At 47.3% G+C, this 18,014-nt stretch overlaps 8 protein-coding genes across 8 annotated transcripts; 3 read left to right on the forward strand and 5 right to left on the reverse strand.

Moving 5' to 3' along the window:
* Positions 1-1,482: 1,482 nt before the first annotated feature.
* N7518_000528 (uncharacterized protein) lies at positions 1,483-2,505 on the reverse strand (the record flags this gene model as incomplete). The annotated part of the gene is made up of 1 exon (XM_057181456.1): positions 1,483-2,505. The coding sequence occupies one exon, from the start codon at positions 2,503-2,505 to the stop codon at positions 1,483-1,485; it is 1,023 nt and encodes a 340-aa protein (XP_057046806.1).
* Positions 2,506-4,041: 1,536 nt separating this feature from the next.
* Positions 4,042-4,725, reverse strand: N7518_000529 (uncharacterized protein; the record flags this gene model as incomplete). Its single annotated transcript, XM_057181457.1, has 2 exons — positions 4,042-4,392; positions 4,459-4,725. The coding sequence occupies 2 exons, from the start codon at positions 4,723-4,725 to the stop codon at positions 4,042-4,044; spliced, it is 618 nt and encodes a 205-aa protein (XP_057046807.1).
* Positions 4,726-5,150: 425 nt separating this feature from the next.
* On the reverse strand, positions 5,151-6,057 carry N7518_000530 (uncharacterized protein; the record flags this gene model as incomplete). The annotated part of the gene is made up of 2 exons (XM_057181458.1): positions 5,151-5,401; positions 5,514-6,057. 2 exons carry the CDS (start codon positions 6,055-6,057, stop codon positions 5,151-5,153), a joined length of 795 nt encoding a protein of 264 aa, XP_057046808.1.
* A 440-nt stretch (positions 6,058-6,497) lies between these two features.
* On the forward strand, positions 6,498-7,695 carry N7518_000531 (uncharacterized protein; the record flags this gene model as incomplete). The annotated part of the gene is made up of 3 exons (XM_057181459.1): positions 6,498-6,891; positions 6,946-7,219; positions 7,302-7,695. The coding sequence occupies 3 exons, from the start codon at positions 6,498-6,500 to the stop codon at positions 7,693-7,695; spliced, it is 1,062 nt and encodes a 353-aa protein (XP_057046809.1).
* A 205-nt stretch (positions 7,696-7,900) lies between these two features.
* On the reverse strand, positions 7,901-9,412 carry N7518_000532 (MFS transporter; the record flags this gene model as incomplete). Its single annotated transcript, XM_057181460.1, has 1 exon — positions 7,901-9,412. One exon carries the CDS (start codon positions 9,410-9,412, stop codon positions 7,901-7,903), a length of 1,512 nt encoding a protein of 503 aa, XP_057046810.1.
* A 2,669-nt stretch (positions 9,413-12,081) lies between these two features.
* Positions 12,082-13,990, forward strand: N7518_000533 (GMC family oxidoreductase; the record flags this gene model as incomplete). The annotated part of the gene is made up of 3 exons (XM_057181461.1): positions 12,082-13,028; positions 13,089-13,711; positions 13,782-13,990. 3 exons carry the CDS (start codon positions 12,082-12,084, stop codon positions 13,988-13,990), a joined length of 1,779 nt encoding a protein of 592 aa, XP_057046811.1.
* Positions 13,991-14,242: 252 nt separating this feature from the next.
* N7518_000534 (uncharacterized protein) lies at positions 14,243-15,904 on the reverse strand (the record flags this gene model as incomplete). The annotated part of the gene is made up of 4 exons (XM_057181462.1): positions 14,243-14,620; positions 14,676-15,438; positions 15,500-15,705; positions 15,764-15,904. 4 exons carry the CDS (start codon positions 15,902-15,904, stop codon positions 14,243-14,245), a joined length of 1,488 nt encoding a protein of 495 aa, XP_057046812.1.
* A 335-nt stretch (positions 15,905-16,239) lies between these two features.
* N7518_000535 (metal-dependent hydrolase family protein) lies at positions 16,240-17,583 on the forward strand (the record flags this gene model as incomplete). The annotated part of the gene is made up of 1 exon (XM_057181463.1): positions 16,240-17,583. One exon carries the CDS (start codon positions 16,240-16,242, stop codon positions 17,581-17,583), a length of 1,344 nt encoding a protein of 447 aa, XP_057046813.1.
* Positions 17,584-18,014: the final 431 nt, after the last annotated feature.

The following is an 18,014-nucleotide window of genomic DNA, read 5'->3' on the forward strand; positions in this document are numbered from 1 at the left end:
GTACAATACATACTGAATTACTGTATGGAGTACTGTATGTATTAATATCATAAGAATCAAGTGTCCGCTCTGATGATAAGCATATAGCATTTTATATTTATATTTGATTAGTTGAATTGAGATCTTTCACTATCTTTAGAGCTTATGCTCAAAAGAGCCACTGTTCCCCAAGGAGGACCTAGGGATAGACCTAGGGATAGAGGCTGCCGAAGTCCATAGAATCAGAGGGAAAGAATATAATTACATTGTATGTATGTACTTTGGTATATTCGAGAAGCAAGATCCCTGCACCCACATCCTGCCAGGTGGGAGCAACATATGTTGTTATGATTTCACCTGCTACATCCATGATAGACCGAAAAAAATTGTGTCTAGACCATGCATGGCGATATCATGTCTACGCACGCATGGCTAGATTAGGGACTTTTTTAGTACATTGTACGGAGTATAGTTATTTTAATTGAATTTCCTCTCAAAAAAGACACATTGAAAAATGCGTACATACGTATATTGTAATCCGCAGCTTGGAACAATAAAGACGCTTTGAGCGGCAATGCACTCGCAGATGATAGTAGTATGTACAACATATATTGCACAAAGAGATGAAGTTTCCCCCCACCTATACTCATTATCTCCACCTTAAGCCTATACTTAATTAGGACGGTTAGGTATCAACCACTCGATGGCTCCCGGACCCGCAACGGAGCCCGTCCTTGTGGCGACTTCGCTTGCTTAGCGAATCATTCAATCAAAAGACATGCATGGCGTTGTCTTCCCGTGCCGAGACAGGGAACGGTAACGGTCATGCATTGGGACATTGCCAGGCTGAATATGGGATTATTACAGGGAAGTCATTGTACGGAGTACATTCCACATTATTGGTGGAACTGGACTCAATCGGTCATGGAATGTCCGGACCATTACGCCTTTAATGTAATACAATTCTTTGTTGTATGTTGCAGAGGACCTCATGCATGCAAGTCTGACAACGGAGCTGAAAATTCCACGAACAAGTCAAATTCATGCCATAAATATATACTCAGAATGGATCGGTATAATGATCGGTGTAATGAACGCAGAGAGGCCGAAGAAACTCAAGCCGCAGAAGAAAACACATAAATAGTGATAAAAACGCCGTGCTCCCTTGGGAATGAGTCATGAGCTGATGCAAGAGACAGGCAGGAGGTATGTATCCTAAACAAGAACAGCAATATTCAAAAATGGGACCAAAAGATAGTAAGAAGGAGGAATAAAATATGGACCGCAAACAAGGGAATGAATGGTGTAATCGTATGCGCCCCCGTAACTACAAATCAGATCGCAATCAAAGATGTAGAAAGGCAAAAAACAAGGCCAATCAAAGAGAAAGAGATGGCCTCAACAGATCGAAGGTATCAACTGGCTGCAATGGTTTTGCTGGAAGGGGTTCAACACACGCTAAATCGCTAATATGAGGTAAGTGCTGGCTGCCCGTGTGTACACTCAGATCCGAGAGGACCGGAATGCAGAGAGATCAATCGACTCAGCCGAGAGAGACGAGTTATCATCGACTTCAATGGTGCCTGCCGTGGCCATCGAGGGCTTGTTCACAGCAAGAGAAGCAACCATTGCGAGTCGCGCTGCGGAGGGGGTAGGGGGCGGTTTGGGAGGTCCCTCTTCCGCGGTCCCTTCTTGCTGCTGTTGCTCCTGTTCTTCTTGCTGCTTCTTTTCTGCCGTGATACGGTCAACCTCGTTGATAGCCGTCGCGAGGAGCATCTTGAACTTCTCCTCGACCCCGTCCAGTTCCGTTCCACAATCGCCAGATCGAAGGACTTGGTAAGATGCCGTCTCGCAAAGCGAATGGGCAAGTTCCAGCTGCTTGTCTGCATAGTCAAAAGGGGAGTCTCTCCGAAGTGCGCTGGTCCCGGAGATACCGACAAGCCCAGATGTGAGTCGAGTACTGCGAACACAAGAGAGTGGGCCTGTCTGTCCTAGTGCACTGGGCATATTCATCACGCCTTTGCTCAATAAGCTCGCTCGCAGGCCTGTACGTGGCATCAATGACATCTGCCCTCGTCTGATGTTGTTCCTGGCCACCCCGATATCGCGTACAATTGCCTCAAGTGTTTGTTGTGTATGGCCATCATACTCGATGATGACATTGTGCCGTATGCTTACCAACGAGTTGTATTCTTCATTGGACTCGACTGATGGAGCCTCATCTGTAGTGCGCTTGCGATCTGAACGTTGGCCTTGCTCGGGCGCATCCTGTGACGTCCCAACTACCACAGGTTCTGGGCTGGGACCCTTTCTTTGTGCGATCGGAACGAGGTCATCGGTATGAATGGAGCAAACCGAGCTATTTTTCCGTCGGCGGGGCTTGAAGTTTGCGTGGCGTCTGTAAGCTTCAGAGTACTCGTCGTGTTTCTTGTGGGTGTGTGTAGCAAGCTCTGAGACGCGGGTGATCCATGCAGGAAGATTGTCTCTCATATAGGTGAAGGCCCCTAGAGCATCCATTGATGCCATGGCTAACAGATATTCGATTGCTGAATCCCCGGTGTTGCCACGCTTTCACGGAAATCAAAGAATCAAGCGTTAAATTATTATATTTGAGCGGGTGTTTCCGGTGTTCGTTTCGTCGTAAATCGTAAGTTCGACCAGAATCGTAATGGTTCACGGCGAAGAGACAAAGAAAGTTGTGCCACAGAGAAGGTAGATCGCGGTGCGGGTGTGGGTTAGGGTGGAAGAGAAGGCTTCTTTAGGAACCCCTCAATAATGAGCTGTGCGTTGGATAGGATCTGCAGTTAAAAAATCAAGTAACGGTGAAGCAGAGTCTGGAGAGGGGAAGTGAATAGGCACAAGGGAAAGAAAAGAGTGTTGGAAATTGAGATAATCGAAGAGCCGTATGATACCAGTATGGTAAATACCGTATTCGGTGGGCCGTACTGATTTGTAAAAAGATTTATATGGGGCTAGGCAGTTTCGGTACGGAAAAGACACCCCTATGTGATGTATTTGATAGGAATCCTGCAGGAATTGTAGGTGAATCACTTGAGCGGTGAGGTAGGATTGCTACCTACATGTATTAGTATCTATTTGTACAGACTAACTAGACTAGTATTGCTTTCAAGGGACCAAATGTACGGAGCCCTATACAACACTACTTTAGCTTGCTCTATGTTGTATACTATTGATCGTTAGACGTGGTAGCATTTCTGACATAGGCTCAAAAAAAGGTCATGATAATCAGTATGACAGAAGATCTGTATAAGGGCCCATCCTTAGAAAGTCGAGTCTCCGGCAAAAGAAATGGGGAGATTGCTGATGAAAGTTGAATCAGACCAGGCCGAATAGAAGAGGCAAATAATAGTGTTGTTGATATCAACGGGTACCTTTGGTAAGAGATGACACGTAAGTGCCCTTTCGGTGACTTTACATTGTACAAAAGCACCTGTGTTTTATGAAAAACAAACACTAAAAATTGAGACCCTGGCACACTATCACGCTATTGGGAGCCGGACGATCCCTTCCGCGGAAGACTCGGGAGAAGGTTGGAGACCGGGGGGGGGGGGGGTTCCCACCACATTGATAGGCTGTAGCTGTTGGTATGTATCGTAAAAACCCCATCCGCCAAGTACTTCTGTCCCCGACCCCCTTAGACTCGACAACTTTCAAATATTTTAAAAAATGCTACGGAGTACTCCGTATGTTGTACATACAACATTGAGGTCTCTAGGTTTAGACATACACACACAAATCTTGATGGGTATTCTAGTGTCTAAGATTGCGCTATGCGAATCATTACAGCCTACAAATACGGAGTATACATGTCGAATTCATAGGGCTGGATGGTTGCAGGGATACCAAAATAGAAACCAATCGGTGCCGAGCCACGTGAATTATCCAAACCTGGTCGAGCACGTCCTATATCAGGAACCGAAGAATTTCCTCCTCCCAAATGAGAACCAGTCCGGAGTAGTATCCCCCCCAATAACATCTCAAACAACCGCAAGTACCCATTCCAATGCTACAAAATGGCGCGATGGTGAACGTTGGGAATGCTTAACGACCAGAAGCAGCCCAGGTCTGAATCCAGCCGTCGACAGTATGCTGGATAGCCTGAGCAGAGGCCATGGTAGCTCGGTGAGCTTCATCGAAGGCCTCCATGCACCTCTCGAGTTCCTGGAGGTTGTCCCGAAGCTCGCGGGCCCAGACACGGTGGACGGACATGGTGGCAGCGGCCTGAAGAGAATCACCCGAGAGGCCAAGGGCCAGGGCCACATTCTCAGAGGCGGCGGAGGGCTTAGCACGGCGACTGTGCGTGGTGTATTTATTGGCCATCGGCTTCTCCTCGGCCTCGGAGGGCACGGAAGAAAGCTCGTCGCTGGAGTCGGCAGGAGCGGGACTCATCTCCTATGTTCTGTGTGTTAGCTTTACGACAATCCAAACCAGAAGTCAAAGGCAGATCTGTGTCAGTACCTTCGTTGTGGCATCAGCGGTCTTACGTCGCCCTCTGGTGGAGGAACCGGCAACAGCAACAGGGACTGGAGTGGACGCAGGGGTCAGAACGGGAGCAGCAACGGGGACTGGAGTGGACGCAGGCGTCAGAACAGGAGCGGCAGCGGAGGGGGGAGACATGCTGGCTGAGACGGCTTCGACTTTCGCGACCTTCACAGGTTGGTAACGGTGAATGCACCGCTTCTTCTTGGCCTTACAGTCAGCACAGGCAGGGTTATCGCTAGGCATCTCAGTATCAGGCACTATATGAACGTGTCCGTGGTCAGTATTGAGTTGGGATAAGGCAGGTCAAGGGATCAGTTTTGAGGGAAGTTACTTTTGCTAATGAAATAGAATAAGATGATGAATGAAATTGTGACAAGTTGGTAGAAGTGAGGGTTCTTTCAGGCAGGCGACAACTAGAAAGCACAACAAAATCTCAGGTCAAGCAAGTTTCAGCACTCGACACCGCTCAAACAAAGATCCTATGCAAACCACCAACATTTCGCTTGACCGTTTTGGGTACTCTATTGAAGCCGATAGATATATACCCTTATAATTTAGAATGAAAACATCCAACGTATATCATGCAAATATCAAAATAAGACAGCGATTACACATTATCTGGATACAAGTTATTCAGGAAAACGAGTGTCCTTACAATATTGGTAGAATCACGGCCACAACTCGGCTTCATCCCACCGAGAACCATCGCTTCCGTCAATCAACGTCCAGTTCCATCTTTTGCCGTTCTCTTGATCAGTAAGATCTAAACACTCAACCTCTTCGGGCCGAATGATGACGACTCGGAAATTTGCCCGTGCAACAGGGTCATGAAGGTCCAGAACCTTTTGACCTAGCTTGAGATCTAGTTGGCTAGGAGTTGAGGATCTAGGTTGTCCAGGGGGAGGGGATCGGAAGAAACCTAGGTTCCCAGTCAGTATGAGCTAGCGATGACCGGCGAACAGGTTTTTCAATCGGCATAAGAGCAAGGCATAAAGCACTTGCGCCCAAGAATCAAGATAGAGACCACATACCTCTTGCGATAGGGGAGTGATTTGCAAAGTACTTTGTGACAGCCTTTTCCCATGTCCATTTCGCAATGTCACTGTCAGTATTCCCCTTTACTCTCAATCCCTTTTTTATCTCAGTTCGGGATAGCTTCTCTTCCTCTGTATCTTCTCCACTTGGGTTGCCAATTGCATATGCCGTCCCCTTGACACGCCACTGAGTCATGAGATCCTTCAGCCAGAATACGACCTCAGTCGCATGACCCGAGGACTCAAGTTGAGGAAGCTTGTCCATTCGAGCATCAGTGGTAAATGACAGCATGTCACTTTCGAATACAGGTGGATTAGCACCGCCTTCCACCTGCTGATCCATAGCTTCCTGGCCCTTAGCGTTGAGCTCGAGTTCTGGGAAGAAACCACGACAGGCGCAAGTCCGCAGGCGAGGTACAGGATGCTGTTGAGCATTGTAGCCAATTGTTGCAATTGTGAATTCACATCCAGGTGTTTGCTCAATATGAGAGCCAAGGAGATCGCGCCATGGGGCACGTGGCGGACCTGATGGTGCGCTCATTGTGACAACCTTTGTTGAGAGACTTCCACTATCTATCTTGATTGCACTAAGTCGTCGTAGGGCCACCTGCAGAGAGCTCTGATGGCCGATAGAGGTAGAAGCTAGAACCATATGCACGAAGATCTTGGCCTCTTTCTCTTGCAAACGCCGATGATCGGATTGGTGGGGATAGAGCTAATAGGGAATTCAGCCTTCAAGATAGGATAATGATAAGGAGAGAGTGTCGATTGGTGTTGTAAGTACAGATATTAGGATGTTGTACGAAGCAAACTTGGAGTAGAAATAGAGATAAAAGAAGAGTGGCATGGACCACGGTTGATCGATGTTGGTGACATCACGTTTCGGTGGTCCGTGCGTAATTGTGTGCAGCCTCCGTTGTGGAGATTGACAACTGCCAACTAAAAAGCCCGGCCTCACGGATGCAATTGATAGAAGTTGCAATGCATCGGATTCAAAGGATATGCATCTGGAAGAAATTGACAAATGAACGCCGACGTAAAGTGGCGTTGGCTGTCAATCGGCCGATCCTTTCAACCTATCTCTACTCAACAAACAATTCCAATTCGGCTAGGCAGTACTCAACAGCACAAAATGCTCCTTGCGCGATCCCAGCAAGCCAACTGGAATCAAAAATCCATCCACTAGGGTGGGAATTGATTCAAGCTCAGGTTGAGCCTTATTTCGGCAACAATTGGAATTTCCCTAGTGAGAAGGAGAAAAAGGGGTTCCTTGGTCTTGGGTTATCCCGCGCCTTTAGTCACTTTTTCCCATTGACGCTATATGATCGCATTGATGTGACATGCAAAATGCTTTACTTGTCATTACTAATTGATGGTGAGTTCTGATAGCCGGAGACTGGGTTCGGACATTTATTGACTCTCGAGATAGACCAACTTGAAAAAATGAGTTTTACGCAAATGCTGTCGTATCGAGACCGACTCATGAAAGTTGCCCTTGGAACAGCGAGCCCAGACAGATGTATCTGTCTTGAGTGGATGCTTCACGATACTGTCATGGCCATGCGAAGTATGGACGAGGTTCTGGCAAATGATGTCGCCCAGGGATTTTGTCAGCTTCTGCAAGCCCAGACGTCCCAGGGGAGAACCACAGCAAACACTCTCGGATCATACCTCAAATTCAGGGAGACAGATGTGGGCAAAACGTATGAATTACTGTCGCTGTTCATTTTCGGACATTCCTGATGAGTACTGACGGCCATTTAGACTCTACACAGCCCTCATTAGATTTGGTGCCAAGCTCGATCTCACTCCCACCGAACTTGAAAATACCGCCGCTTTGGAAAGCACCGCATTTAGGCATGTCAGTGTTATGAATGATATCTATAGCTGGGAGCGAGAATGGAAAGTATACCAGGAAAACCCAACCGATGGTGCCCAGCCATTCTCCGCCATCTACATCCTTGCCAACGAGACAGGACTACCATATACAGCCTGCAGACGATTAATGTATAGCTATTGTCGGGAATTGGAGCTCGTTTTCAAACAATCCAGCGTTGAAATCCGACACAACACCATGGAAGGCTTGACACATGAACTAAAGATGTACATCAAAGGTCTAGAATACTTCATGTGCGGCATTGAGTTATGGAGTCAGTGGACTCCACGATATCGGCAATAAAGCCTCATTTTCAGGATCAAGTCTATCTTGACGCGGGTTCCATTAGTAGCCCGACTCTTCGCATTTGTATACCCCCTGTCGTCTATCCCATATATGATTGTACTCACTTTTACTAAAAGCTTAGCTTGACCGCGTTGTAGGTAATTAACTGATATTATACTGATATAAAATTAAATCTTACGTACTTCTAGACGATAGCCTATTCCTAAGCTTCCTCGTTTTTGGCTTCCACCAGCTGTCTCTCAGTTCGATGGCCCTCGAATGCGTATATCATACTGAGAAACATCCCCAGCCCACCAAGACCAACGGCTAAATATAATGCGCCCCTATATCCTTTCAAGACATCGCCGGGAGTGTGACCTCCATTGTTGACGTGAACTTCCACAGTACCAGCGAATCCCAAACTCAGCGAGATGCTGTAGTTGACAATAGTAGTCACCAGTGACGCAGCGACACCCTGATGCTTGCGCTCGACCGCATTCGACAACATCAGAGTCGCTGCAGGGAACGACATATCCATACCCCAAGGGGTAACTAACAAGCAAACAAATGTCAGTCCCCAATAGGTTTGGTGCACCGGTGCAATTGCTATAAGAACATTGCCCACTGTGAAAGCAGTCATCGACAACACCATAATCAGCGCAGGGCGCATGCGGCCCATCAGCCAGCCGGTGACAACACATGCCATGATACCCACTGGGCCGACGGGAACGAACTGGGCAGAGGTCAGGAGAGGAGTCAACTGACGGAACTTCTCTTCGAATCGCCAGAAGTAGTAGATCCAGATTCCGAATGAGCCCCAGCCACAAGCAACACAGCCAAGGACAAAAGAGACATCGGGACTGAATGCGTGGAACGGAATGAGGGGGTTTTCAGAGACTCGGAATTCGACATAGAAGAAGGCAGCGAGCAACAAAATTCCAACTATCAGAAGGACATACACGTAGGGCTCGCTCCATCCCACGATAGGCGCCTGGTTCCATGCAACGTTCACAAGAACTAGGCCGCCGATACCGCAAACTCCACCAAGCGCATCGAGAGCTTTGAGCAGGCCCAAGAAGGATTTTTCAAACTTAGCGTCGTGATGAATGGATGGGATCACGAGCAGGCCTACTGCAGCACAGCAGAGAGCAACGATAGCCTGGGTCCAATATGCCCAGGGCCACCAAGCCAATTGAGAAAATATTGCGCCGAAGACAGCTCCCAAAAGGGCACTGTTTGGGGCAGCGGCACCGAAGATAGCGAAAATCATATTCTTTCTCTTTCCTTGTGGGTACGTGGCTCCAAGAATAGCCAATGCGTTTGGCATCAGCAATGCGCCACCGATGCCTTGGAAAACACGTGCAAAGATAAAGAGGATATAGTTCGAATAGACGCTAACACCTGCGACAAGAGACCAGAGCGCAATCCAGCAGAATCCAATAATAAACATTCGACGATAACCGAACAGATCGCCGCACCGGCCAGACACCAAGATGAATGTGCCAACGGTCAAAGAGTACCCAGCCATGAACCAGCTCAAGATGCCGGGATCGTCGATACCAAAGCTATCACCGACAATATCAAGCGGCGAAAGACATACTCCGACATTGGTTTGTGTCATAAATTGACCCATGCAAACAATGGCAACGAAAAAGACCTCGTGGATGGGCGAGAAAGTCGAAGCGAGTGAGCGCGCCGACTCGACCGGCTTTAGATTGATACTGTCGGCCCCCATGATCAATCTTTATACAACCTTTTCAGGTATTGGGAGAAGGAGTGAATAATATGAAGTGGAAGATTTGAGTCGCCGGTAGTTCTTTTTGAACCCATCTCCCACCTTTTTGGCCACCAGTCCTATGGCATTAGAAATAAAACTGGGGCTTACGCAAAGTTTGATGATGATTGGCCTGGTTAAAATTCACAGCCAACACCTATCAATTTGATCCACTATGAACCGCAAAAGATAACAGTGGCTTCAGAGAAGTTGGCCTGAATCATATCAGCAAGATGAACGCTAAAGACTCTTAGGCACTAAAATTGGAAGTGCCGTTCTAGTGCTCGTGATATATGAGTGTCGGAAAAATCGGGAACGAAGTCATTCTTCATTGAATGATGTTGGGTCACAGAATCTTATATATCCGAGATCTCGGATATCCGGCAATACGCTCTTTTACGCAATTACAATGCACAATACTTTTGGTTCTCTGGATTTTGTCTACGTTGTATACATCTTCAAAAGACAAGAGCTTCATATTTAAAAGATTTTATTTAGAGTCTCCTAAAAGCTTTATTACCCGACTAATAGGACAACTCCGAGTTCCAGACTATTGACGACATAGAACATCAAGGATGACTTCTCGTAGCTTGGCTAGCTCCAGAAAAGAGGCGATCAACTGAGTAAATATTGTTACTGATGATTCTCCAACTTCCTTAAGCCTTCTAAATAGCTCCATGAAGACAATGGAACAAAACACTGATGCTCTAGAAGCCGGGAGAAACTTCTCCGCAAACGGGCAAAGATAGGTCTACTAAAATGTATGAATGAAGACAGTCACAAGCTCAAAATGTGCCTGAATGCATCCTTAATTAATGTCATTCGATGAGAGATTACCAGGTTATAGAATTTCGAACGAAAAGAACTTATATTAGGGTTAACCCATGAACTAGCTAAGCGTAAAACCCTTGAGCCGCGGGAGCAAGGTTCATACGACGGAGAGCACGAGTTGCAAACCCTTGGAAGTGATCAATATCAAAGTCAAGTGAAGAATTAGGATTTCCCATCCTTGACCTAAGAAGATCGCGTCGTTTTATAATGACTCGTTTGTTGATCGTGGTAGGATTGTGAGGGAACATGATCGATATAAATTTTCGGTAATTAGTGGGTGAAATATAAATTGAATATCGTTAACATACCTCACGTTCTTGGAATACGGTCTCAGTTGCAATGTAGAGCTCAGCAACGCCAGAAACACGATTCCCTGTGACCTTCGACCATTTCACAACCACTTTTACCTGTGGTACCTTTGATATGCTCGTTTAATTTAAGGTTAATGTCTGGGGATGATGATCAATGATCGACGAGATTAATTAAAACCTATATTGTACATATTCCTTAGTTTTGGGTTGGAATCATATGACGGTTATGGACACATTCTTGCTAGGCTCAAGATGGAGATGCCGGTATGCCTTGATTTCAATGTCAAGACTGGCTCAATACTCACAATGAAAGTCTCCAGTATGATATTATTAAGGAAAACTAACATTTACATACCTTTTGTATGGTCTACCTGGTAAAAGGTACTCTTTCAAATGGGTGAATGATGCAAGGCCGGTAATGTGTTAGAGCCGAGTTTATTCTAAGAAAGCTGTCGATGCCTAGTGTCTGACGAAAACTGTTTCTCTATAGACTGTTCGTCAATCACGATATTGTACTTTGTACTTTGGCAGAGGACATAAATCTCCACATTGTATCCACAAGTGACGCCACTCGGCTGACTCGGAGACTCTGACATTTTACGGGCCGAGAATACCGCCGTTCATAATTCTCTTTTATCAGATCGGTTTCTTTTATCAGATGAAAAGTAGTACAACCTAAAGTTCTCTAAAAGGACCCCCAAAATCGGAGAAGTAGTCAATTTGAGCATGGTCACCCTAGACATAGGATATTACTTGGCATTGCACAGCCCGTGTGTATAGTATCCCCATCTGTTTTACTCAAACAGCTTGTAGAAGCAAGTGAAACACGAAGCCGGGGTCCGGTTACCTTGTCTTGGGCATATACCAAAAGTAGGCAGTGCGAAACTCTGAATAAGATCGGCATACGATTATCAATCCAAGTTCTTCTTCCAAGGTGGGTCATATTTGTTCCTGACTAAGAATGAGTAAGATTTCCAAGGTTAATGCAGCCATCGAGTGGATCTACTGGCGTAGATTTTGGCAGCAGATAGGAGTAGACATACTACTACAAGAAGTTTAATAGTCTTACCGGGGCTATAGCGGAAAAACCACGGAGATTTCAGGTGCTAAGATTATCCATTATATCCACAATTGCAACCTTAGAAGGGTCTACTTCTCATTTCGGCCTCAGCCCGTTAGGCTTAGGCTTAGATATACTGTTTCGGGATGAATGGGATACCTGGTAGACAGTGGGTTCTTCTGTTTTGCTCTTTATTCCGGAGTAACAGACACGCAGATCGCATATTGGGATTTGTCTGATCTGACAAAGAGTTCCGCCATGTTCCTGAATACAAAATGGATCACGATGCTTGTAAATCATATTGTGACCCGAAGTATAAAACATCCGTGTAGCCTCGAGACAAATTGTTAAACAAATCACAAGCTTTCGTTATATCGCTCAGGCTACTCTCACTATTGAATCTTCTCCCTCAGAATCAAATATCAATCATGCGCAGCCTCATCGGCCTTGTACTGCTTCCACTAGCGGTTGCAGTTCCCCACGCCTCACAAAAGTCAGAGTCGACTTACGACTACATCATTGTTGGAGGTGGCACCAGTGGCCTCGTCGTTGCAAACCGATTGTCCGAGAAAAAGGACACCACTGTCCTGGTGATCGAAGCCGGCGGCTCCGTTTATAACAACCCAAATGTGACCGACACTCTCGGATACGGCAAAGCGTTTGATACCGACATTGACTGGGCCTACAAAACGATAGACCAAGAATATGCGGGTGGTTCCCCACAAACAATGCGTGCCGGAAAGGCACTCGGAGGAACATCGACCATCAACGGCATGGCGTACCTCCGTGCCCAGGCAGCTCAGATCGATGCGTGGGAGACCGTCGGAAATAAGGGCTGGAACTGGAAGACTCTGCTCCCCTACTTCAAAAAGGGCGAGCACTTGCAAGATCCGACACAGTACCCATTCTTGGATGGATCCGGTGTTGCTTTTGATCCGGCCTACCACGGCTTTACTGGACCACTGAAGGTTGGCTGGTCTTCAACACAGTTGAACGACGGCCTTGCTCAGAAATTGAACACTACCTATCAGAACCTCGATGTTCCTGTTCAGTACAACCTGGACCCTAATGGCGGAGATATGGTTGGATACAGCCTGTATCCCAAGACGGTTGATTCTGAGCTCAACATCCGTGAGGATGCTGCTCGTGCCTACTATTATCCCTACCAGAACCGGACCAATCTCTTTGTCTGGCTCAACACACACGCCAACAAGATTACCTGGAAGGATGGCCATGAGGTCACTGCGAATGGTGTCGAGGTCACTTTTTCCAATGGCACAACCACCGTGGTTAAGGCTACTCGCGAAGTAATCCTCGCTGCTGGAGCATTGAAATCTCCCGTTCTGCTCGAGCTTTCCGGCGTCGGAAACCCAAAGTAACCATAACACCTCCCCGTTCAACATTTTATCAAGGCTAACCAAAAATCACTCACTAGCATTCTTTCCAAGTACGGAATCGCCACCAAAATTAACCTGCCAACTGTCGGCGAAAACCTGCAGGACCAAATGAACAATGGTCTCCAGTTCGACTCGAAGAAAACCTACAGCAGCAACAAGAGTGCCGACTACGTCGCCTACCCCTCAGCAGCCCAGCTCTTCCCCAACTTCGCAGCACTCGGAGCCGAGCTTCTTCGCGAGCTTCCCGCTTATGCAGCGCAGGTTGCATCCGCCAATGGCAACATCACCAAAGCCCGCGACATATACCGCTTCTTTAAGATCCAGTGGGATCTGATCTTTAAATCTGGTATCCCTGTTGCGGAGATCCTGCTGTCGGCCTCTGGAACCTCGTATAGCAGCGAATACTGGGGGTCTGTTCCGTTCTCTCGCGGCAGCGTTCACCTCTCTTCCGCGGACCCCACCGCGGCGGCTATCATTGACCCCAAGTACTTCATGCTGGACTTTGATCTACATTCTCAGGTGGAGGCGGCGCGGTTTATTCGTGAGATCTTCAAAACTGAACCATTTGCTGATATGGTTGGTGGTGAAACCAGCCCCGGTCTTTCTACTGTTGCTGCTGGTGCTGAAGATGAGGGCTGGGCTGATTTCATCAAGGGTCAATGTACGTGTATCATTTGCCTTTCTGAGAGATTGGTGGAGGGAATTTTATTATTAACCTTTTATTTGACTAGACCGATCAAACTTCCACCCGATCACCACAGCTGCCATGCTTCCCAAGGAGATTGGTGGTGTTGTCGACTCGTCGCTGAAGGTTTACGGAACCTCGAATGTTCGTGTTGTGGACGCTTCCGTCATGCCTTTCCAGGTCTGCGGTCACCTTCAGAGTACCGTCTATGCGGTTGCTGAGCGTGCGGCCGATATCATCAAGGCGTGCTCCTAGAGGAAAAATGGTATGCAAATTGTTACAGCCTCTGTCCCTGCATATATTAAGGTTGATCAAGGTAGAAGGATGATGTTGCTACACAGGGTAACAATGACCAAGTTCAACTCCGAAAGGTGTTCTCTCTTTATAACTTTGTGTATTGGCCTGCTTGTTCCATCTGGGATCCTACTGTTTATATTATGCGGAAAATCAAGCCAAATATCATATTAACCTCCTCGGAATACTTTCCAAACAAATATAAACAATCATTTACCATACATATCGAAATTGTCGGTCTTGTTTATCCGTGATATCTGTCTGTGGCAACCCATTTTCGTCCAATTTGACCTCTTCATCCACACTGACAACACCCGAACTGGCAGCCCGTTTATCACGCTGCTTATTGTCTCGGATGCACAAGAAGCGGAATAAAATCACCACCACAGAAAGCAGACACCATGTTACAATGGATGTTATCACACCCTCCGTATAACGAGGGCTGTGGGTCCATAGTTGAGGCGAGGCAATGCAGGCAGCACAGTAACCAATGAAAAACATGCCGTTCACAACAGCGCGCTTGGTATTTCCCTTGAAATTTGATGCCGCAAGTGAGAGAAGTGGTGTCATGGATGCCGTAATGCATGAAGACTGCGGAAAACCGGGTTAGCAACGGAAGAATGACCTGGTCAACAGAAATACATACCAGCCACGAGGCAACAATAAGACCCCATTGAGCAGTCACGTCCAACTTCAGCAAGAAGACAGTCCCAATCAGAGGCGGGATAATAAGAACAAGAATGACTAGCGTTCGCTGATTAGGGAAGATAAACACTAAACCGACACCGATCCACAGGAAGGCAACTTGAACAGCGCCCGATGGAGCCGTATATAGCATAGTCTCAAGGTTAGTATAGCCGATCGACTTGATCACAAGAGATGCAAAAGTCAAAACCGGCGACTGCATGCATACCAAAACACCAAACCAAAAGACAACCCATGCCTTGGGGTCCATTATTGTCTCTTTGAGCTGGGCAACGGAAAAAGAGGCCTTGTCACCACCATCTCGATCCTGTGCCATGCGTAGCGAAAGGACTTCCCTCTCGCGGGCATTCAAAAACCATGCATCTTTCGGCCCGTTTGGCATGAGGAAAAAGAATGCCACGCCTGCGGCAGAGGTTATCGCGCCGCAGATGATAAATAGCACGCGCCAGGGAGCGATTGGAAGCGAGGTGTTTTTACCAATGCCATACATAAGGGAGCAGCCTATAACCTGTGCCAGACCATTCATGGAGATCCATAATGCCGTGCGGACATTGTGTTCTTTCTTTCGATACCAGATACTAGTGATCGTCACGAAAGCAGGCGAGACAGCGCCTTCGCTGAAGCCGAGCAGAAAGCGCACAGTGGCAAATCCGGCGAAATTGTTTGGTGCTGCGAGGCACATGCATATGATGCCCCAGACAATTCTGAATTGGTGGTTAGCGCATGATTAGGACAGATATAGTAGTACCGCAAGAGTAAACTTACACAGTCGCACCGACGAATTTGGTCAATGGGAGCCGGCTCATTAGATATATAAATGGATACTCGGCGACTAGCTGGCCGACATAGAAAATTGAGCTTGACCATGAATATTGCGAGCTTGTCATATTGAGGTCTTGAATTAGACCGAAGACACCAGCATAGCTGAGACTCTGCTTATCAAGATATTGCAGGAAAAAGACGAAGCACATCTGGAAGTATGCGTCATTAGCCCGAAAAAGATCCCGAAAGACAACTTGAAGCACTCACAAAAGGCAAAATGACCAAGTCAATCTTGCGCAGGACGGTTTTCTCTTCCTCTGCGGTGTAACTCCCCTGAAGCTCGAGAATTTCGCCTGTTGATTGATCGGCATTGTCGCTACTCGCAGCACGCTTCTCTATGTTGTCCATCAATACAGGTGGGATTGAAGCCCCTTGATATATACGAATGAGATAATTGGATTTGGGCAAAACAAAACAGTCAAAGAGGAGAATGCTCAAGTTTTCAAGGGAAAAAAAAGCTGATATGCCCCGGATTTCCCACCGGCTATAAAAGAAGGCTTATCTTCGATTGTCGGTGATATGATATGCGGAGAAGTGCATCGGTCCGATGGCGTCGGGAATCTGTCGACCAACTTGCCGACAAATGTGAGAGACTCCCCGCAACGTGATTTCTTTCAGCTTTCAAATTTAGTATTTAAACTCAATATCTTGGCTTATCAGCATCATCTCACCCCAAGCCGAATATGTCACAAACCACCCTCCCGGGCTCAGACATCAAGCCATGGATACGCCCTGCACCACAGGGATACAAATTCATCAATGCCAACATCGTCGATGTCGAATCAGGCACAATCAAAGCAAGCAAAACCCTCATCACCACTGAGGGCAAAATCACCTACATCGGCTCAGAATCATCCATCCCAGCTTCACCAATCAGCCTCAAAACAGTAGACTGCCAAGGGAAATATCTCTGCCCCGGTCTATTCGATGCCCACGTACATTTATGCGCAGTTCCGGGCTTCAGTGACTTATCCAAAGCCTTCGGAAATCCGAATGACGTACACCTTTTGCGCCAGCCTTACACAGCCTCACAGATGCTGCATCGCGGCTTCACCAGCATCCGCGACTGTGGCGGTGCCCAGCTCGCCCTGAAGGAGGCAATTGAAGACGGTGTCTTCCCTGGCCCGCGCGTTTTCATCGCAGGCCATGCTCTCTCGCAATTTGGTGGACATGGTGATCTGCGCGGCCCGCATGAGGCTACGGAATGCTGCGGCGGCACTCACGACAATAACCACCTAGGCCGCATGTGCAACGGCGTGCCGGAGTGTATTGCTGCTGTCCGTGAGGAGATTCGACGCGGCGCTGACTTTATTAAGATTATGGGCTCCGGTGGTGTGGCTTCGCCAACGGATAAGCTAGAACATCTGCAGTTTACAGTGGCGGAGATTCAGGCGATGGTGGAATGCGCTGATAATGCCGGGACTTTTGTCACGGCCCATGCCTATACTGTGAAGGCTATCCGGCATTGTATCGATAATGGTGTCCGTGGTATTGAGCACGGGAACTTCGTTGATGCACCCACTGCCAAGCTCATGGCCGAGAAGGGGGTCTACTTGACGCCTACGCTTATCGCATATGCTCAGATGGCTTCCGAGCGGTGGAAGAACTACCTGCCTATTGAGTCCCAGGCAAAGAATTCGATCGTGTTAAAGTCTGGTCTTGAGGCTTTGAGGGTTGCCTCGGAGGCTGGTGTGACTATGTGCTATGGCTCTGATTTGCTGGGTCCACTGGGCTCTGCGCAGACCCATGAATTTGCACTGCGCTCGCAGGTTTTATCGGCACTGGAGATCTTGCGTAGTGCTACTGTGAACCCAGCGAAGATGATGGGATGCGCGGATGAGCTGGGTCAAATCAAGGAGGGCTTCCATGCTGACGTTGTGATTCTAAATAAGAACCCGCTTGATGATGTGACCGTCTTTGATAAGCCTGATGCACATGTGCTTGGTGTGATGAAGGATGGTCGTGTCTATAAGAGTAGGTGGGATGCATTGCTGGAGGATGGTCAGATTCCAGTGAGAGTACAATGATTATTGTTGTATACTGTATTGCATTGCATTGCATCGCAGTTGGTGTTGCGAGTGTGACGATAGACATAAATATATCCGAGTTAAATATGGTGGTGTGGTGTCTTCATTCTCCCTACTCCCTACGTAGGTCTTCGTAGTGGGGCAGAAATAAATATACCGTGACTCCTGATACCGCCTTCCTAATTGGATAGTTATACCGCCTGCTGAATTTGTAATACCGCCCATTCTCCCTCATTTCTAATTGGCGAATATTTGACCAGCAGAATTTGGGGTGCTGATAGTATGTCCCTCATTCATGGATGTCAGATAGGGGAGCTCAGAGTACAGACACAGAATGGAAAGGGGTTTACAGAACGTTGTTTTTCTAGGATACAAGGATGATTTCTGAGATCTGTATGATCCCTAAGCTTGCTAGCTGACCTCCTTGGATG

Source organism: Penicillium psychrosexuale (genome assembly GCF_028828465.1).
Source record: "Penicillium psychrosexuale strain IBT 29551 chromosome Unknown utg000001l, whole genome shotgun sequence".
Taxonomy (NCBI): domain Eukaryota; kingdom Fungi; phylum Ascomycota; class Eurotiomycetes; order Eurotiales; family Aspergillaceae; genus Penicillium; species Penicillium psychrosexuale.